At 42.8% G+C, this 19,484-nt stretch overlaps 2 protein-coding genes and 1 long non-coding RNA gene across 5 annotated transcripts; all 3 read left to right on the forward strand.

Annotated features, from left to right (window-relative positions):
- Window positions 1–7: 7 nt before the first annotated feature.
- On the forward strand, window positions 8–7,031 carry LOC123405906 (F-box/FBD/LRR-repeat protein At3g52680-like). The gene is made up of 4 exons (XM_045099421.1): window positions 8–268; window positions 5,413–6,291; window positions 6,405–6,557; window positions 6,681–7,031. The coding sequence occupies exons 1-4, from the start codon at window positions 8–10 to the stop codon at window positions 7,029–7,031; spliced, it is 1,644 nt and encodes a 547-aa protein (XP_044955356.1).
- A 2,142-nt stretch (window positions 7,032–9,173) lies between these two features.
- On the forward strand, window positions 9,174–9,906 carry LOC123404147. 2 transcript variants are annotated; one of them, XR_006611669.1, is made up of 3 exons: window positions 9,174–9,276; window positions 9,362–9,412; window positions 9,503–9,906. It is a non-coding gene; the product is annotated as an uncharacterized LOC123404147 (long non-coding RNA). The 2 variants fall into 2 exon arrangements; XR_006611668.1 differs by having other exon boundaries at window positions 9,174–9,412.
- A 5,624-nt stretch (window positions 9,907–15,530) lies between these two features.
- LOC123403533 (serine/threonine-protein phosphatase 7 long form homolog) lies at window positions 15,531–18,231 on the forward strand. Of its 2 annotated transcripts, XM_045097462.1 has the most exons (7): window positions 15,531–15,898; window positions 15,985–16,587; window positions 16,665–16,943; window positions 17,031–17,236; window positions 17,322–17,634; window positions 17,714–17,804; window positions 17,881–18,231. In XM_045097462.1, exons 2-6 carry the CDS (start codon window positions 16,510–16,512, stop codon window positions 17,777–17,779), a joined length of 942 nt encoding a protein of 313 aa, XP_044953397.1. In that variant the 5' UTR covers window positions 15,531–15,898; window positions 15,985–16,509; the 3' UTR covers window positions 17,780–17,804; window positions 17,881–18,231. The 2 variants fall into 2 exon arrangements, with proteins under 2 accessions (XP_044953397.1, XP_044953398.1); XM_045097463.1 differs by having other exon boundaries at window positions 15,531–16,587.
- Window positions 18,232–19,484: the final 1,253 nt, after the last annotated feature.

A 19,484-nucleotide genomic window follows, 5' to 3' on the forward strand; every position in this document is an offset into this window, starting at 1 on the left:
CGCTCACATGACCATGGCCACCGGGCAGCACCGAGCCACGGGCTTTGCCCATGAGCACCATGCTACCACCACTAGGGTCGTCGCCCTGGCATCCAAGACCTTGACACCACTTCACTCAAGCCCTGCAGCTACCCCAACCAAAGAGACGAGCATAAATGCCCTAACAGAGGAGAAGAACGGAGGGCGCCCAGGAAGAGGCCCCGTTGCCGCCTTCACAGGAGCCTGCCCGGGCTTCGCCGACGAAGCGCCTCCAGCAGAGGCGAGACAAGTAGGGAAGGAAAGAAGGTCCAACAGCGCTCGGTGGAGTCACCCTCATGTCGCTAGAGGAGGGCGGAAGGTGACGCGGGGGTGGTTTTTTTTAGTGTCATATTAGGATGACTTTTAGGGGAGGCTCAAATATTCTCTCCTTGGCCACAATCCATATGTTTTGATATAGTATTAGTCAAAGCGTAAATCATTGTAAAACACAAATATCTGATTTTGCTCCTAAAAGATGGGATTTAGACATTAAAGCGTAAATCATTGCAATGCATTATCCTACTATAATTTCTACAGTGATATGGATAAAGATGAAGTGAGCATGACAGCTTCTTCCAACACATCAAGAGCACTCAGTTTTAACCTCTAAACAGAGCCACGTAGCAGTGAACTTATCCCAAAGGAAGCATTCACAAATGTCAAAAAATGTACCAATTATTTTCTCCATTAGGCCCATAGCTTCTATTTAAGAGAAAGCAAGTGTACAAGCGCAATAACTACTGAATTGTGGAGTTCCTGAACTCCTAACAACAGACCATACAATGGAGGACTTGCAAACTACTACTAGGTCATACAGACATCTCATTTTTTTTCAATTATTACGGCAAGAAGCAAACCATAGCAGGCAAAGACATCCCAAATTCTTGAATGATCTGCTTGCGCTCATCAGCATTCCGTGGATATCTCGATGGGGACTTCACCTTGGGATCCAAATCATCACAACACAGACATACCTTCTTGTCGTGCAGAAATATCTCTGCCATATTAACCGCATGTTCCATGACACACCTGATGAATCGCACAAAGATGTCGTCAGGTTGGAAGCCATAGATGGTGAGCTTAACCGGATTCTTGTGCTTGAAATCAGGGGTATGTGGCTTCCACTCCACGTCTGCCTTTTCACAGTAGCCATTTCTCTCCCTAAACTCTTTGTATCTCATCAACATATGACACGAATGATCCCATACTGTGATGCACAACTCTTTGAGGGACGGTGCAGCTTCAAGAATAAACATTGTCCAAGCTAAATCACATTCTTGAGGAAGTTTGTCCAGAATCACATGTTGCAGTTTGTCCAAAAATTAGGTTATCTTTGTGTCACTTGCCACGTGATTGATTCAGATTGGAAAATGAAGAAATTTGTCATAAGGTTCGTCATGATGGAGACCCCCCCACAATGCTATGAACATGTATGGTGTGATACTAAAGACTATTCAAGATTTTAATTTAGAGGATAAGCTCTTTGGTTTCACGTTAGACAACGCCCCGGTGAATACCGCGATGATTAAACACTTTAGAGATAATTTGGTTAAAAAAGGTTGTCTTCTCTTGAAAGGCGAGTTGCTTCATTCTCGGTGTGCTCCTCACGTATTCAACTTAATGGTTCAAGATGCTCTTCTTTCAATGAAATATGTGGTCAACAACATTCGAGAATCTGTCCAATATGTAAGGAGTTCACAATCTAGACGACAAAATTTTCAAGCGATAATCAATCAAGTAGGGTGTTGTTTTAGTAAGCAGCCTTCAATAGATGTACAAACTCGTTGGAATTTCACATATTTGATGCTTGAATCAGCTATACCGTTTAGAAGTGCATTTGATGCCTTAGTGGAGCAAGACAAGTAATACGAGTTATGTCCAACACCTGTTGAATGGAAAATGACTGAAGCTGCTTGCAAATTGCTAAAAGGATTTTACACGGCAACAAATATTCTCTCTGGATCAAACTATCCAACTAGTCATCTCTACTTCCCTCAGTTATGTAAGATCAAAAAGATATTGAAGAGAGATTCATCAAGTAAGAACATCAGCATTGTGCTTATGGTGCAGCAAATGGAAATAAAGTTACAGAAATACTAGAAAGAGTCGTACATGTCAATTTGTGTTCCGGTCGTATTTGATCCAAGGTTTAAGTTTGATCTCCTAGAATATATGTTAAAAGACTTTGGAAGTGAAGCTGAAGCCAATGAATGGAAGCTTAAATTAAAGAAAGCAATCCAAAAGCTTTTTGATGAGTACTCTCGAGAGATCCATGTTCATCAGCCACAAGAAGATTGTGGGAGTCCTAGTGCCGAGGAGGATGAGGAAGACGATGATCCACTTGCAGAGTGGGATCATTATATCAGTTGCAAAAAAGGGCAAGCAAATAATCAGCTGGATCAATATTTGAAAGAGGAGTTGTATCCAAGGAAGAAAGAGTTGGACATATTAGAATGGTGGAAAATCAAGTCTTCCAAGTATCCGGTTCTCTCTACCATTGCTCATGACGTATTGGCTATTTCGGCGTCTATAGTGCCTTCTGAATCTGCCTTTAGTTCTGGAGGACGCATTGTGAGTGACTATAAGGAGCAGTCTTTCTTGCTCCACCGTTGAAGCTTTGGTTTGCCTACAAGACTGGTTGAGAACAGATGGTTAGTAAGTTTTTCTTTTATTCTTCACAAAAAATGATAAACACAGTTAATCTAATAATTTACGTGTTTTGTGTTTTGTCTTTTGTGTTTTACAGATCCAGAAAGATACGAAGGCGCATCATTAGAACCAGAGTAAGAAGATCAAGGTATATGCTATGCCCCCATGATAATTTACTTGTTTGGATTCTCTCTATATGCTCTGAATCCTGTGATTATTTATGTGCTATCTAATTTGATTAGTCTCAGTGGACCATGGAACCTCGAAATATGAGACATTACTACTGCCAATCTCTGTCATTAATGGGGCAATCCTTTCTTCTCGGGGGCTAGTTTGCACAGGCAAAAAGTAGACCCAATCTCTTTAGGTTCACATGGATCTCAGTTTAGTTCCATTCCCATCTAAAGCAATTACGCTTATTCCCCTCCACCCAGCAGCCCTTACTAGAAATATGACACAAGGTTCGAGAGTAAGGTGTTACTCAAAAAGTACTGTTCCTCAAAAAGTACTGTTCTTTTGTATTTAGATTGGTCTACAGAGCTCAATGTTTACTGTTGCATTGATGCCCATGTTAATCTTGATCTCTGAATATCTGCAGTACTCGCCAATTCAACACTGGAGATTGTCCCAGAAGCCAGCGACAATGGGATGTACTTCTTTACATCCTAAGATACTGAGCATTGCTGGGTTACGAGGAAACAGATGCCTTCACGGCTCCGACTGCTTGCAAGACATGTAGCCACGGATGCTGGGCACTAAGATCCCAGTAAAATGGGTCTCTGGTTTGTCCATGCTATTTGTAAAGGAGAACATTCCACATTAGAAAAACTTAGTTCAATTATGAATAATGAAAGTTGCATGTACATACTCACACGCTTTAGCTGGGCAAGGGCCCTTTGTACTTCATTGGGTCTTTAGTTGGGCAGGGCCCTTTGTACTCCATTGGATTGCCATCTGTGAAGGAGGGAAATGGGGACTTCGTTGTTTGCACCCAGGAACTGCAGCCAGAGCGAGTAGAGAATAACATATGCATATGCAGTACGAAGTCCTTAGCTGGTGCTCATGATGCACGTGTTCACGTTTAATCAGAAAAGCCATTACCAGTTACAAACTGTGTTGTATCTAATGGCTTTCTGTTGCATTAATGCTTATAATAATTTAACTTTAGTGAACATCCCATTAAACCCACTTATCCCGCATAAAAACATGTGGGTCTAGGCGGACCTCCCACATAACCTATGTGACAACTGTGGGGCGGATGCGGAACTCCGCTTAACGTCCCACTTGCAGCTTGAAGAGAAATATTAAAGTTTTTCTTTTCTATTTGAAATACTACGAGCTGCTCGAGGACCATACAACAATGGCTGCAATTACACGTTGGGCCTTGTATCCTATGTTTATATACACGTACATACACTTATACCTATAAACCGAGAGACCGAGTCGACATATCATCTTGAGATTTACGAAGTCATCGTAGACGCCTCGTCATCGACGAAAACGTCTCCTCGCACTAAAAGCATATCATCGGAAATAATGTAAGCACTAGTATTTGAACCCTGGTGGACTGGGAATATCACGGTCACTCTAACCATCCAACCACAGATTGGTTTGCCACTCCGTTCAATCCTAGGGTTCCACCAAGAGAGAGAGAATTTCTAAAAAAACAAGAGAGAGAGAAGGGAAAAGGATCGGGTGTCAGTTATGCACCGCTGCCTGCCGTGCGCCGACCTCCACTCTCTCGCCGTCGCAACCGCCGTCGGATGCCTCGAATGAGGATCCATTGGTGCTTGAGCAGAGGCGACCAAATAAGCAGCTCCCCCTTTGCCCTTTGGAGCTGCACTCCCCAATCGAAGCAGCTCTTTTGGGAGCGGCTCCAATCCGAGCTGCAACCGGCAATCCTTTCCGGATTAGAATCAGAAGCAGGCCCAATTTCGAATTCAGTCTCCGGTTTTCCATTGGTGGCGGGAACCTAGCAGCTACTACTACTTATTACTCTCTCTGTCTCAAAATAACTGTCTCAACTGAGGGAGTATATATTTATCCGGCCAGTCTTAAGAGGAGACGAGCAGCTCTCTTCCCAGGCGACCGGCTGCCAGATCGAGCGGCCTCGGCAAATCCTCCTACTCTCAACAACATGCTGGTGAGTTCGTCCCCCTCATCCTTTTTCCCTCCTTGTACAATCCTCTTATCTTATTACAACATCACCGCAGAAAAGTAATCAAGGAATAATAGAAACTTAGGAACCATAATCAGAATTCGTGGCCATAATCAGAGTTGGTGGCGAAATCAAAGTTGCGGCAGTCTCTTGGAAAGTACTTACTACTCCCTCCGTTCCTAAATATAAGTCTTTCTAGATGTTTCACTAGTAGACTACATATGGATATATATAGACATAATTTAGAGTGTAGATTCAATCATTTTGCTTCGTATGTAGACCCCTAGTGAAATTGCTTAAAAGACTTATATTTAGGAACGGAGGGAGTAGTATGTTTTTTTTTTTTCAAAACTCTGGGTAATTACATCCTTTTGTGGGTAATTACAAAAAACTGTGCTATCCAAATTGTGTCTTAGAGGCCGGGGGCACGCTCCTTTTCTAAAAAAATAATGATCAAAATTGTGCCTTTTTGTGGGAATATATTTATATATTTTTTAGTTTTTTGTCCGTGGAAAATATTAAAATTGCACCTGTGATGAGACAGTAAGGAATCGACTCTGATTCGTTTCCATATATATAAAATGTAGGACAGCGAAGTTGATAGGCTCAGCGAGTTGCCTGATGACGTTTTGCTCAACATTGTCGAGCGACTTGATCTCACCGACGTCGTGCGAACCACCATCCTCTCGAGACGTTGGAAGCAGATACCTGCTATGCTCTCAAAAATTATCATAAAGGCTGGTCCTTTTGAGGCCAAGCACGGAAGTCCAAAATTAACCTCACATGGTATAGTTCGGGCCAACACCACCGTGCTGGAAGCAACCAGGAGCCTACTGGGAAGCAGGACGGGAATTCTATACACCATTCACGTAATGTCCTTGCAATTCTATCTGGAAGATGACTCCGTCTTCATTGGCCAGACTGTTGCCAACACAATGGCAACACAAAAGGTTGCTTCAGTTGAGTTTATAATCTTAACCCAAGTGCGTACCAATTGTTACGTCGAGGACTTGCTTAGTTATGGGAAGCGGTTCATGTTGTTCTTTGATTCGTGTCCAAACGCATTTGGTGGTCTTGCACGCCTCTTGCTAGAGAATTTGAGGTTAGGCGAATCAGACTTTCCCAAAATTTTCGGTATATGCAAGCAACTAGAGTTTCTGCGCCTTTACCAGTGTGACACGGGGGATCTGTCTTTGCTGGAAGTGGAACACTCGCAACTCCGTGAACTAGTGATTTCCGGTAGCACTCTTGAGAGGGTTGATCTCAAGTGGGTACCAAAGCTCACAATACTGAAATGTAATTGTTTTTTATCTCGAGATGACCCCTTCCATTTGGGCTATGTCCCACAGCTCCAGACTGTGAGCATCATTAATATTGGTCTTTCTTGGCACAAGATGCTCAAGCTAAGTGAGTTGCTTGGTAAAACATCCATAAGCAACCTGCATTTAAACTTCAGATGTGAAAAGGTTAGTGAAGGTCTGCAACTAATGTTATCAGAATGACGTCTGTCTCTGTCATGGAGAGGTTGTAGTCATTATTTTTGGTTAACACAATTCTGCATTATCCCCCTCTTTTGCAGATTTGGGTCAAACCAGAAGGCCGAAAGCAATTGTTACCGGTGTTCCACAAACTAAGCCTTGTGAATTTGTTCAACATATCTGAAGAATGCGATCTGACTTGGACGATGTTCATACTCCAAGGCGCACCCACCCTTAAGAAACTACGCATCATGGTAAATAAACTCTTCTACCGATTCTTCATTTCTCATCTTTATTCCACCACATGTTGAATATGCAAATCAAATTCTCTCGTTTTTCCGTGACCTGTTTGGCGTTTTTGACCTGGTTGAATGCAGGTGCGGGATCATTTATGTGAAATGACAAAGGGGGAGCAGAGGTACATGCATGAGTTTATTGAGGAGGACAAAGGACTAGAGTGGGAACCACCTGCCCCTAATTTCAAGCACCACAATCTGGCTGAGCTCAGTATCTATGGGTTTCGGGCAGAAGACAAGTTCGTGAGGTATGCCAGAAACGTCATGGAGGCAGCGGTGAACCTGCAGGCCATAAACCTGTATAAGAATCCAGGGTGTGAGAAATGCAAGAGCAGGCTTCCAAGTGGGTGGATGTGGACGGAGATGGTGTTGATTAGAGACAATATCAACAAGGGTATGTCGTCAGATGTTGGGATTCGCTTCCGGAGTTGACTGGCGACAATTAATATGGATCGGAGGGAGTACCATCTCAAAATACACAGATTCATCGTTGGCGATTAATCAGTGCATACAGCTGTAGCTTTGCAGCGCGAGTGCGTTGTTTTGTCTATGAAAAATGTTGCTGTCGGCGACAATTAATATGGATAGGAGGGAGTACTGAGTTGAGTACAATAATGAGATTAGCATAACATTAGTGTCAAGTATTTTGGCAAATGGAAATTGCCTGCCGATGTTTGCTTTCGCTGTGAAATGGATTGTAAGTTTGTAACACTGGCGAACATAGCGTGTTAGCCGAAAGAACATTTGATGAAGACTGAACAATGAACACTTTTGACATGATAACAGCATCTGTCTGCTGGACTTGTTTTTCTGGTGAGATGTAACAAAGATCATTTTGTTACCCTAGCAGCGCGCTCCCTGTTGCTGTTGCTGGAGAGACCATGTGGTGCTCGTGCCTTCGATCTGCAGAAAAGCATGACGCCACCAATGTAGGAGTAGGAAGAAGTGGCGCACGCAGCTCCCGCCCATTCATGCACGCAGCAGACCAAGTAATAAAAGCCCAAAGAATTGCACTCACACCTGAAACAGGAACACCTAACACTAGTCTGTAAATTTACATCCAACACTAGTCTGTCAATTTAGTGTATCTATTTCCTCCAATGAACATATTTGTAAACCCACTCCAAAAAGGTTAAAACAAAAATAAAGCTAATATCCCCAACTAATTATATTGCCAACGCAGTACAGTCTTAGGTAATACTCCATATGTAAACTAATATAAAAACGTTTAGATTACTAAAGTAGTGTTCTAAATGCTTTTGTATTAATGTATGTAGTGAGTACTTGTATGATGACATGCTTATCACTGTGCAATGTCCTAAACGAGGCTCTGGAAAATTTTTACCTTCAGAAAACGGCAGTACCACGCGTCGGCGCGCCGGTGCGAGGGCGACCGTCAAATCTGCAAGGGACCGTTAGATATATCCATGCAAAAAATTTCCCCGATGCAGCAAATTTTGGTGCGATACAGCAATTTTCGTCAACGGTTGCAACAAAAAAACAATTATAGCAAAAAAAATATCTACATGATCGTAGCAAAAAAAAGAAGCTGAGCGTGGTATCAAAAGTCAAACGCCGGTTGTAGCAAATATCTATGTGAACGTGTATGCAACTTTTTAGTGAACAGTTGCAGCAAAAAATGATACCGGTTGTAGCAAAAATTCACACGATTGTAGCAAAAGTCCAACGTCCGGTTATAGCAAAAATTCGATAAACTCGAGTTGCAATCAACCGTGAATGCAGCTTTTTAAATAAATAAAATGTAGCAAAATGACAAACGCCGTATACAGGTCTGCCGCGCCGCATCTCGCGCTCGTTCCATCACCAGGACTCCACAAGGCTTATGATAACTGTAGAGTCGCAGACTCTGCCCTAATACTGTAGAGTGGTGGCAGCGCTACTGCTCGACGAGACACCACCATGGCCTGCATTTTCTTTCTGCGTGAATCCATCAGAAAAGGACGATAGTACTGTAGCATTGCGACAGGCATCTGCACCGTGTGTTATTATTCAGACAATGGCGCACTGGTGCTACTGGTAGCTACTACTCCAACGAGACGCACTGCATTTTGGTGCATAGGCATGTGCATTTCAGAGCAATTATTTGGATCCCGGTATCTCCTCTCCACGGCTATAAAATCGGGCTCCCGTCAAGTGTGCGTCCATCCCACTCTCTCCTCTCCACATTGCAACTGCAGCTTCTACGTCTCTTCTCTTCTTCTGGCCACTGGAGTTTGAACCTCCTCTCCACCTTCCAACTACAACCACCTCTCCACCTTCCAACTACAACTCCTAAGGTCTCTTCTCTTCTTCTGGCCACCGGAGTTTGAACCTCCTCTCCACCTTCCAACCACAACTCCTACGGTCTCTTCTGTTCTTCTGGCCACCAGAGTTTGAACCTCCTCTCCACCTTCCGACCAGAATTCCCTTCTGGCCAACTGAGTTTGACCCTGAGGCACTCATACCGCTACCTAGTTTGGAATGCTAACCGTATGAATGGCTCAGTTAGCGGTATGAGTGTCTCAGGGTCAAATTTTGATTGCCGGAAAAACAACAACGGCAACAAAGGCAAGTTTAAATATAGTATTTATTGACTTATTATGTAAAAATTTAACACTAATTTTGCTCCTTGAAACAGATAAAAATATGTTTTTATAGAAAACCTTCTATCTCGGAGGTAACAATCGGTTTTCTTGCCTCTTAGAATTGGATTGTACACATCCCAAAACTATCTTTTCGTTACATCATCAAGTTTATTTCAGGGACAAGAACAAGCGATGAAAAGATAGAGAAAAATGAAGAGGTTTTCAAAGGTAACACACTCTAACTTGGTCTTCTTACCACCTAAAGTTAGTCCGATATTGGTTGTTTGTGTGAAGATATTAATTACCTATATCGTATAGGACGAAAGCGCATGGTAGTCAACATCACCGACATCAAACGACCATCGCCACCTCAATATGTCAACAATTACCCGTTGTCTACAATCTGTGCCATCATATTGATCATGAAGATAACTTAGTATGCATAGATCCACGCTAGAAGGAGAAGACAAGTTGTCCTAGTTGTGTTTGTGGTAAAATCATGTCCTTATTTATTTTGGTCTTTCCGGCTACTATTAGTACTACTTAGTCCGATCTCAGTATCTAGTCTTGTATTTCCTCAGTTGGTGTCTCTATCATGTAATTATTTCGTCTACTAGCTTGTTGCATGACACGTCTTGTAAGCAAACATTAGTTGTGAAGGTCATGTATACCGTAAAGTATCAATCCTACTGTTTCTGTTTCTAAATATATATATTTTTAAAGATTTTATTGTAAATTACATATATACATCTGTATGTACTTTTTTTTTGCGACGACATCTGTATGTACTTCCCCGTTTTCAAATGCAAGTCTTTTTTGAGATTACAGTATTGGAGTACACACGAATGTATGTATACATATTTTAAAATATGAATTCACTTATTTTATATCATATGTAGTCTTTTATTAAAATATATTTAAAAACAAAAAAAAAATATTTGTAATGAAATATCTAAAATGTCTTATACGGAGTAGAGTAGTTAATAAGGGAGGGAGTGTTTATCAATTGGCATGCGCATGAGCTTGACCTCTTGTGAGTGCAAGGCTTGCTCATGCATGTCTCTGACTGGACTGGAGGTACTCCTTTACATGGCTGCGTGCAGCCAAAGAGTAATGGAAGTAGGTGATGGGGTTGCTCGCTGGACGAGCCACACCTAATAATTGTTAGTCCCACATCGGGTACCCTAGCGAAAGGCGTCCAGTCACATCTGACGACGCACGAGCTTGCACCGGCTCGTGCCTTGGCGGAGCCATGTGCGGTATGCCAAAAATTCTACTAGAATCAGTCAGGATCATCAACAGCCGCCACTGTGTGATGGTATTGGCGCATGACACATGGCGCTTGGTTAATTTTTTTGTTTATGCTTCATATCTTTCCCAGGTTGCCTAAAGTTTTCGTGACCTTTTTCTGCCCATGTTTTTTTTTGAAAAATGTAACCACAAAACCTTAATTTCGGCCTTATCCAAATGAAACATTTTTGTTCTCTAGATCAATCGTGATATATACACTTTCGCTTAGTGATCTATAAGTGTAAATAGATGCACTCCCCTTCTGTAGCTATGCATTTTCATGGATAGATCTTACGTGCGCGTAGGAATTTTTTTATTTCCGATGCAACATTTCTCTAAAGTGTTGTCAAGAGCTAGTTCTATGTGTAGATGTTATGCATGAGTAGAACACAAAGTATTTGTGGGCATTGATGTTCAGATTGCTTACCTCCTTAGTCTTATTTTGATTCGGCAGTATTGTCACTACAACAAAAATGCTTATTTAGGACAAAAATTAGTGATAGGGTTTAATTGGTCATTGATCCATGACCAAAATGCACAAATTGGTCGTGAAGAGTGTGGATGGGTACAAACCCCATAATGTTACGACAATTCAGGGATGGAAGGTCATTATTTGATTGCATAGAATGGTCATAAAGATGTGAATGATGCGTAGTACCATATTTTAAGTCCATCATGACCAAATTATATCATCACAGAAATTAGATGAGGGTGACCGGATGACAACTCAACACCTTTGTTTAGGTGTGTGCCTAGTTGTCAATGTTAACTAGCTACACGTCTCGACAAGAGGATTGGTGGTCTGTGGGGCATAAATTAAAACTGACAAAAATAGGGTGCACCAAGTCTCGAACCAAATTGATCGCATGGCTTGAAAGCTAGGAACCTTCACACATAACATGTCCAAATCATTGTGTAAACTACCTTTAAAGCCATATAAATGTACAAATATTGCGTTGTTTATGCCTTGAACACATTTATGTCTAGGTGTTACGTTGAATTCATAATATTACTACAAAGCATGTTATACCGAAATCGGTCCAAACCCTAGTCGCTTCCCTCTCTCGTACCACCACCCCTTCCTCCTTTCCTCTCCTTCAATCCCGCCGCCCCAAGCCGCCCATCGATCCAAGCACGCGGCCGCATACCTCCCTCCTATCATCTCCTTCGATCGCGCTGCCCATAGATCCAAGCCCGACGACGTCAGATGATTTTTGGCACTCCAACAATAGAAAAATGACTTTTTTCTTTCTTAAAACCCATTTCTCATAACCCCTTTGAAAAGATATTCATCTTATTCCAAGTTCTTTATTCTTCGTGAAAATATGTTACATTTGGTGATACAATGAGAAGTTTTTTTTGGATTTTTTTGAATTTCCCAGGTTATAAAATAGTTGACGTGATTTAACACTTTATTTTTAGTCCAATATGATTAATTTAGATGGTTATAACATTGTATGCATGTATTGTATTTTAATTGGTCGATATACATGCCACGTGGATCATGGGTTTAACACCGTCGGATGCTCCGGGATCCAACGGCCGCCCTCATCCCCCTCACCCTCTCACCCAACCCACCATAGCCCCGCACTCCTCCTCCCTCGTCCACATCTCTCTCCCGCATGACTCTTCTCGTCGCCGCCACCATCAATGACGCTCGATCCACGCGACCTACCAGCCGGAATCGATGGCGCCAAGCACACCACAGGGATCCCCTCACTCTGCTACTCCCTCCTATCAGGGGAGATCCATCGCGCGCGTCCTCCGATGCCATCCGCGACTGTCTCTTGTTACTAGGGTTTCGGTAGGCCTGGCCCCGATGACTCAGGTGTGTCCCTCCACTCCATCTCCTCCTCCTCACAACCCTCCCTCACACCCTTAGCTCATGTTCTTTCCCTCCCAAATCCAGTACGTCGTCCTTGCTGGAGCATCGGGACGCCATGGACGGGAAAGCATCTCCCTCCCCTGCCTCGAAGCCATGGAGGGTTTCAATCGCTCAATCTCTCTCTATATTCTAAATAATTTAAGCCTCCCCGAGCGCATGCATCTTACCCATCCGATCGTGCAGACCCATCTATAATTTCACGCGCATGCATTTATTTGAGACTTCACAATTTTCTAAAATCCATAACTTTTGATTCTAGCATCGAATTTCAAATTCGTTTTCACCATTGTGTTTGTCGCGACGAGTACTTCAAAACAAGATCCCATATGGATAGGTTCCGATAAACTTTCTTTTTGAGCAACTTTGGGTGATATTGATCAACTTTAGTGCTAAAAAACAACTTCTTATTCGTGTGCGTAGTATGGTCGTCTATCAATGAAAATTCCTTTAAAGTTATCTACCATGACTAGAAGGTTAAATAACTTCACCCTTTAACAACCACATGGCAGATGTCGTCTGCTATTTCCAAACTGAAATAGTTAAATTATGTGTTGGATGTGCATACTCGGTTTCTCATGCGTTGGATGTGCATTAATTCCTGTACGAAAAAAATTTCAAAAAGCTAAACCGTGTGTCGGAATTATGATATGTTTTCATCGTTGGGTTCCTTATGACGAACTCGTCAAAACGAGATCCCATATGAATATGTCTTGAAGATTTTTTTCAAAAGCAACTTTGATGTTAGATGAGGCAACCTTAGTGCTAAACATAAGCAACTTTGATGCTAGATGAATTGCATCATGTGTATACACATGAGTTGCTTGTTGAATGCACAGGAGTTGCGCAAAAACACACTAAAAGTTGCTAACTTTTTTTGTGATATTCGAGTGCAATTATGACAACTATTTACAAATAGCAGGCAACTGTGCATCAATGGTAGGCAACTAAACATAAATCGTAGGCAATTGATTATGAGTGATAGGCAACTGAGCTTTAAAATTGAGCAATTTTACAATATTTGTAGGCAACTCAGCATCAATCATAGGTAACTGATCATTATTAATAGGCAACTAGGCATCAATGTTAGGCATTTCATAGTATTTGTAGGCAATTAAGCATCAACCGCATGCAATTACTTGTACGTAGCAATAAATGCGCATTATATTTTGTGTGATTTTCTCACTTTTACAAAAATCAAACAAATCGATATTCTAGCTAGTCCAAAAAGTAAATTGCTTTCCTTCAACACTAAAGTTGCCTCAATATCATCTAAAGTTGCAAAAAAAAGTTTGTCAAAACCTATCCATATGGGGTCTACTTTTGAAGAACTTGCCGTAAAAAAGCGAGCCGTGAAAACATATTTCATTTCTGACGCTCGATTCAAAAGATATAGTTTTTTGAAAAAAAATAAAATAATTAAGTACTCTGAAGGAGGGGGTCAGGTGTGCTCTAAATAGCTAACCAGCGCACTGCGCTCCCTAGCAACGTCCTTTTAGTATTTGGGTTCTTTATGTGCGTGGGTGCCGACGGGATTTAGCATATTTTATATGAATTCATGGCTTTTATAGTAACGACTTTTTGGATATAATCGACATGGCCAACCGGACCCAATAGAGGAGCGGCGACAACACGCGCGAGAGATTTGTTCCATTGACAGTAGTGGTCGTTCGCTGATGCATGATCCTCGATGTAATTTTCAAGACCGCTTTTCGCCTCGTTTTTGTTCTTGCGCGCACACTTTCATTCCGCGGTACTCATTCTCACAACATAAGCCTCGGTAAACTGGAATTTACTCGACGAAAAATGGGTGCAGTTAGAGCATGGTTAATAGTATAGCCAACTGCTGGCTATAAGCAGTCTTATAGCCCATCTTATAGCTAGCTTGTACAATAGTTAGCTATAAAAGAGTACTACTTTTATCATATATGACCCATCTTTCATTCTCACAAAGCACTAGGAGCACGTGCTAGAACTGGCTCTTCATGAAGAGCCCGCTTCCCTTCTCTCTCCTCTTCTCTCTCATCCAACTCAGCAAAAATATAGTATTTTAATCCTTACAACCTGCTGACTGTACCTTATTGTACTTGCTCTTAGAATGCCAACATGAAACTCTGAAGCCCAACTTTGAAAGCCAGCTAAATTGTCCACGTGGGGGTTGGGGTCGATTGAATAATATCGATGCCCGCCGAAATATGGGGTGGTTTGGTTACGCAAACACCGGAGCGAAGAAAATCCAGCGGAGCCACATCGATCTCTCCGGGTTCAGGGTGAAGTAGGCGCGAAAGAGACGTCTCACGCGTCTCGCGCAGAGGGACGAACGAGTCCCCGCTGCGGCCATGCGCAGGAACGCGTCAATCTAAATGTACATGATGGACCCGAGATTCGTGTGTTCGTGGACATCGTTTACCAGCCGGATTTTATTTACGGGTTCATATATAGTATATATGAACCCTTTGAGGAATGTGGTACACGACATGAGAAACCTCCATGTGACGTTGTTCTAACCTAAAAGACTAAGAAAGTACATATATGACCTCAGATTCAAAAAATTTGCAATATGACCTTTTTACGTGACGCCAACATCCGTGACGTCTGGGTTGTACTAGAGACACCAAAGACCATGGCGGTTGGCTCAGGCCCTGCGCGATACCGGCTTGGTTGATCAGCTGATGTGGCAAAGGGGCCAGACCCAGGGACCCCGGCGCCTGCTCGCCACACCCCAAACGCCACGAACCCTGACGTCTGGCTCGGGGGACTTAGCCACCACAATGGCCCGACCCACCCACCCATCTTCTTCCTACTCCTAACAGAAACACATCTCTCTCTCTCCCCCCCTCTTCCCCCTCACCACCCACCCTTGATCTACTCACTCCTCCACCAAAATCCATAGATCCGGTCCCCCCAAGCTTCCTTGAGGTAATCTCCCCCGATCCCTTCATTTTTTTAACATGTTATTTTGAGAGTATTTTTGAATATTAGGTTAGATTAGAATAGATGATTTTGCCTTAGTATTAGGAATTGTTTTGTAGTTGTTAGATAATATAGTTGTGTAGTTCCTATATGATAATTTTTTTGTGTAGTTGAATATGTTAGGCAAATTTTATTTTGGTCTTTGGATCATTTTTTTTGTAGTTCAATATGTTAGATGATATATGTGTAGGTGTTAGATGATAATTTTTTTGTGTAGTTCAATATGTTAGGCATATTTTATTTTGGCCTTTGGGTCATTTTATTGTTTGTGTACTTCAGTATGTTAGATGATATAGTTGTACGTATTGTTGGTATTATTTTGTGTAGTTGAATATGTTAGATGATATAGTTCAATATGGGGCATTTTCTTAATATGTTGGATGATGATATAGATGGAAGTATTGTTGGCATTTTTTTAATATGTTGGATGATGATATATACGGACATATTGTTGATATTGATGTATGTTATTTTTTGTTAGGATGGTGGATGATAATGACCCTTGGTATGACGGGTTAATCGAAGAGTTCGATAAAGAGCACCGTGCTCGTGCCATTGAGAATTGTAAGGTAAGAAGACTTAATCGAAGACTTGTCAATTATTCGTGTTTTCATATGTGTTTGACGTACTGATATGAAGCTCATATTCTTTGCAGCATGTAGTACCTATGCGCATGAGGGATCATGGTGCGAATTACTTTCCATACGATGTGCGATACGAGCCGTACATTGCAAGATTGGGTTTGCTGCCCTCTGTGTTGCAATTCATGCGAAACCCACCATCGGTGAACCATGCAGCGCTCACCACACTTACGGATCATTGGAGGCCCGAGACACACTCTTTCCACCTTGCCTGTGGGGAGATGACGATGACCCTAGAGGACATGGCCATGATAAGCAGACTTCTTATCAACGGCTTAGTTGTTACGGGTCATGTCTGCATCGTTAACTGGCGAGCTCGGGTTGGTGATTTAATTGGTGTTCAGCCCCCCCTCCCTCTGCCAGGCAAGGATGATAGCTTGTAAGTGAAGCATTCCTGGCTAAAAGAAGTGAGAGGAGCAAACAATTCGTGCCCTGTGGATGCCGATGAGATGGTTGTGCAGCAGTATGCTCGTGCCTATATTTGGTATGTGCTAACCAAAGTGGTCTTCACAGACGCAACTGAGGACTAGGCCCTCTGGATGTATTTGGAGCTACTCAGGGACTGGGATACTCAGTATAGCTGGGGTTCAGCAGCACTAGCATTCTTGTATTGTCGGGTAAGAGCTATCTGCAAACATTTATCTTTCATTTGCCATGCTCCACACATTGCTAACATATGTATGTTTAATTGCAGTTGGACCGGGAGTCAACGAGGACAAAATACACATCTTCATTGTGCGGGTTTGTGTGGAGCCTCCCTGTGTGGATGTGGGAGCGCTTGCCGGTTGGACGTCCCGTGGTCAAGAACCCCGATAATCCAAACCCCAATCTGCATGAAGGGCTTCATGATCAAGATCCGTATCGCCGCCCCACAATTTCCTATTGTTGGGACCAGGTCCATGTTTACATCGGAAGCTCTCATGGGCGATATAAGTGTTATGTGAACGAGCTGGACACCTTAACTGTTGAGCAGGTACCAACATTTCTGCTCCTCCTATTGTAGGTTTTCTGGCGGCCTTATGAGAATGTGTACCTAATATGTCAGCTCATCCTATTGTAGGTTTTCTGGTGGCCTTATGATAATGATCGTGATTTCAACATCAACGGGATGTGCACATGTGATAATCTTCTTTGGCGGGCGAGGTGTCCAATGATATTCTATTATGTTGTCGAGTGGAACTTTGTAGACCGTGTTGCCATGCAATTTGGAAAACTGCAAGGTATTCCAATTGAGGAGAGCAAGGAGACAATCACTAAGCTGCATAGGTGAGCAAAAATTCCAACGAGATTTGTACTCTAGCATTGTGAAAGTCTATGTTTAATAATTCTTTAAAATGTGCATCGTTTGTAGGTTTAGTCGAAGGAACAATCAGGATATATCGGATTGGGCGAACAAATACAATCATTGGATATCAATGTGGAATCAGAGAGAGATGTTTGTGGAGTCAGAGAATAGACCCCACAATGATTCAGCATACCAGAAATATCTTGTGTGGTATGGGCAGCATTATCGGTTCAAGCTTAAGCCCGGTTGGACACAAGAGGAGTGGGACGAGTTGGTGTCGGAAGACACATCACATGCAGAAGGTTATCATGCCTTCAACATGGTTGTGCGAGAGACTATAAGGAGTCAAGTTGACTACGCAGCCATGCATGACGAATTGGTAATTGAATTTACTTGAACCTACTTGCATTACCTTGTCTTTTTCAAATAATAATCTTTGTTGTGTTCATGAATTGCAGGGTAGAGAGTTTCTTATGTGCATGAACAATAGCACTAAGTCATCCCCAAGGAGGTGCATTATCTGAAAGAACTCTTAGGACCACGGTGGAGGTATGAACGTGTTTACAAATGCTTGTCTTAATGGATTAGTTATTTGCGTCTAACATAGTGTTTTGTGTTGTCTCAGAAGTTTAAGGCAATGTTCCACAAGTGGGCAGCTATGCTTTCTTGCCACAGTGCTTAGTCTATGGACGTGTTTACAGCTCGTACTAGCCGCTCGTCCAGAGCTAGACGTCCTCATGTGACCATCGATGATACAGAAGAAGAGGAACAAATACAAGAGGAGCAGGCATAGGCGCATGAGGTAGATATTGATGCCCCACAGTCATCACAACCGTCACAGCCGACGACGAAGAAGAAGAAAGGCAAAGATAAGAGAAAGAAGATACTTAATTATTGGTTTTGTAGTCCGGAGTATCCTCATAAGATTTTGCCTAAGGGGATGGTTAGAGACGGCGAGGAGGAGTCTAGTGAAGAAGAGGAAGGGAGACGGCACAACTCTTGGCTCAGGGGGCGAGACGCCAGAGCCCATGGTGTTTGGGCATAAGGGGTAGACGTCGGACACCCTGGCGTTTGGGCATCTGGGGGGGGGGGGGAGACGGCACAGCTCCTGGCTCAGGGGCCCAGACGCCAGACCTCATGGCGTTTGGGCATCAGGGAGCACACGCCAGACACCCTGGCGTTTGGGCGTCTGGGGGTGAGGGCGTCGGCATAGCTCCTGTCTTTTGGGCTTCAAGATCAGCACATCACACATCACACATCATACATCATACGTCACCACATTTAATTCACAAACATAGTCCCCATAACGACAAGTTCACATACATAGTCTCCACAACGATACATAGTCTCCACAACGATACACAGTCTCCATAATGACAAGTTCACACCCATTCGGTTCACATACATAATCTCGACAACGATAAGTTCAACCTGAAAAGTCCATCACTAACGCGGTTGAAATGAACCCCATGTCTACTAAGTAGTACGTGGTCATTTCCCCTTCTTGTTGCTTGCCTTGTCCTCTGCTTGTGCATCGCGAGCCCTTGCAAGCTTTCTTGCCCTCTCTTCTTGGCGAGCCTCCTTCTCTTTGCGCTTCCTCTCTTACTCACACTTCTTCTTCTCCTTCTTCTCTTTCTCACAATGCTCCCTCTCCTCCTCACGTGCTAAAGATTCATTAAAAAGGCGTTTCCTCCACATGGCGTCTCGATATTGGTCCTCTTGGACACGTTGGGGGTACTTCTTGATCTATCCAAGTGAAGTACTTGCAAAGAGGCGGAGGCGAGTACATAAAAGACATGTTTATATTAGTAATATGAGTTCAACCAAATAAAAGATATTTGGATGCCACATCTAACATACCGATGGTAAGTCATATGCGTTAGTTGGCCTCGGTTTATCATGTGCGTAGTTGGGACACACTAAAAATGTTCGGCCTTCTGTCCATTCTTTTTTACGGTCAATGGACACCTTCACCTTGCAAACATCACCACACCAACATGGTGGTGTGCGCACATCCTTCTCCTTGGTCTTGTCCAACTCGGCCGCCATCCACTTCTTTGGCATGTCCTCTTGGTCTGCGCACGGCGGCCTCATCATCGAACCGGATGAAGACATGCCTACAAAATGAATAAGCACTTGTTAGCAAAATACAAAAACAAAATATTAAATACAACAAAATAAAACAACAAATCAAATGACTTCTATGTGCAATCGCTCCCAACAATCTAG

This window comes from Hordeum vulgare, chromosome 6H (assembly GCF_904849725.1).
Source record: "Hordeum vulgare subsp. vulgare chromosome 6H, MorexV3_pseudomolecules_assembly, whole genome shotgun sequence".
NCBI lineage: Eukaryota > Viridiplantae > Streptophyta > Magnoliopsida > Poales > Poaceae > Hordeum > Hordeum vulgare.

Bases quoted from the DNA above. Each gene is read 5' to 3' on its own strand.
- LOC123405906 (XM_045099421.1), top strand. From the start codon at position 8: ATGACCATGGCCACCGGGCAGCACCGAGCCACGGGCTTTGCCCATGAG. The intron at 269-5,412 runs GTAGGGAAGGAA...TATAAAATGTAG, and splicing joins CTCCAGCAGAGGCGAGACAA to GACAGCGAAGTTGATAGGCT. The intron at 6,558-6,680 runs GTAAATAAACTC...GGTTGAATGCAG, and splicing joins TTAAGAAACTACGCATCATG to GTGCGGGATCATTTATGTGA.
- LOC123403533 (XM_045097463.1), top strand. From the start codon at position 16,510: ATGTATTTGGAGCTACTCAGGGACTGGGATACTCAGTATAGCTGGGGT. The intron at 17,237-17,321 runs GTGAGCAAAAAT...CATCGTTTGTAG, and splicing joins ACAATCACTAAGCTGCATAG to GTTTAGTCGAAGGAACAATC. The intron at 17,635-17,713 runs GTAATTGAATTT...CATGAATTGCAG, and splicing joins CAGCCATGCATGACGAATTG to GGTAGAGAGTTTCTTATGTG.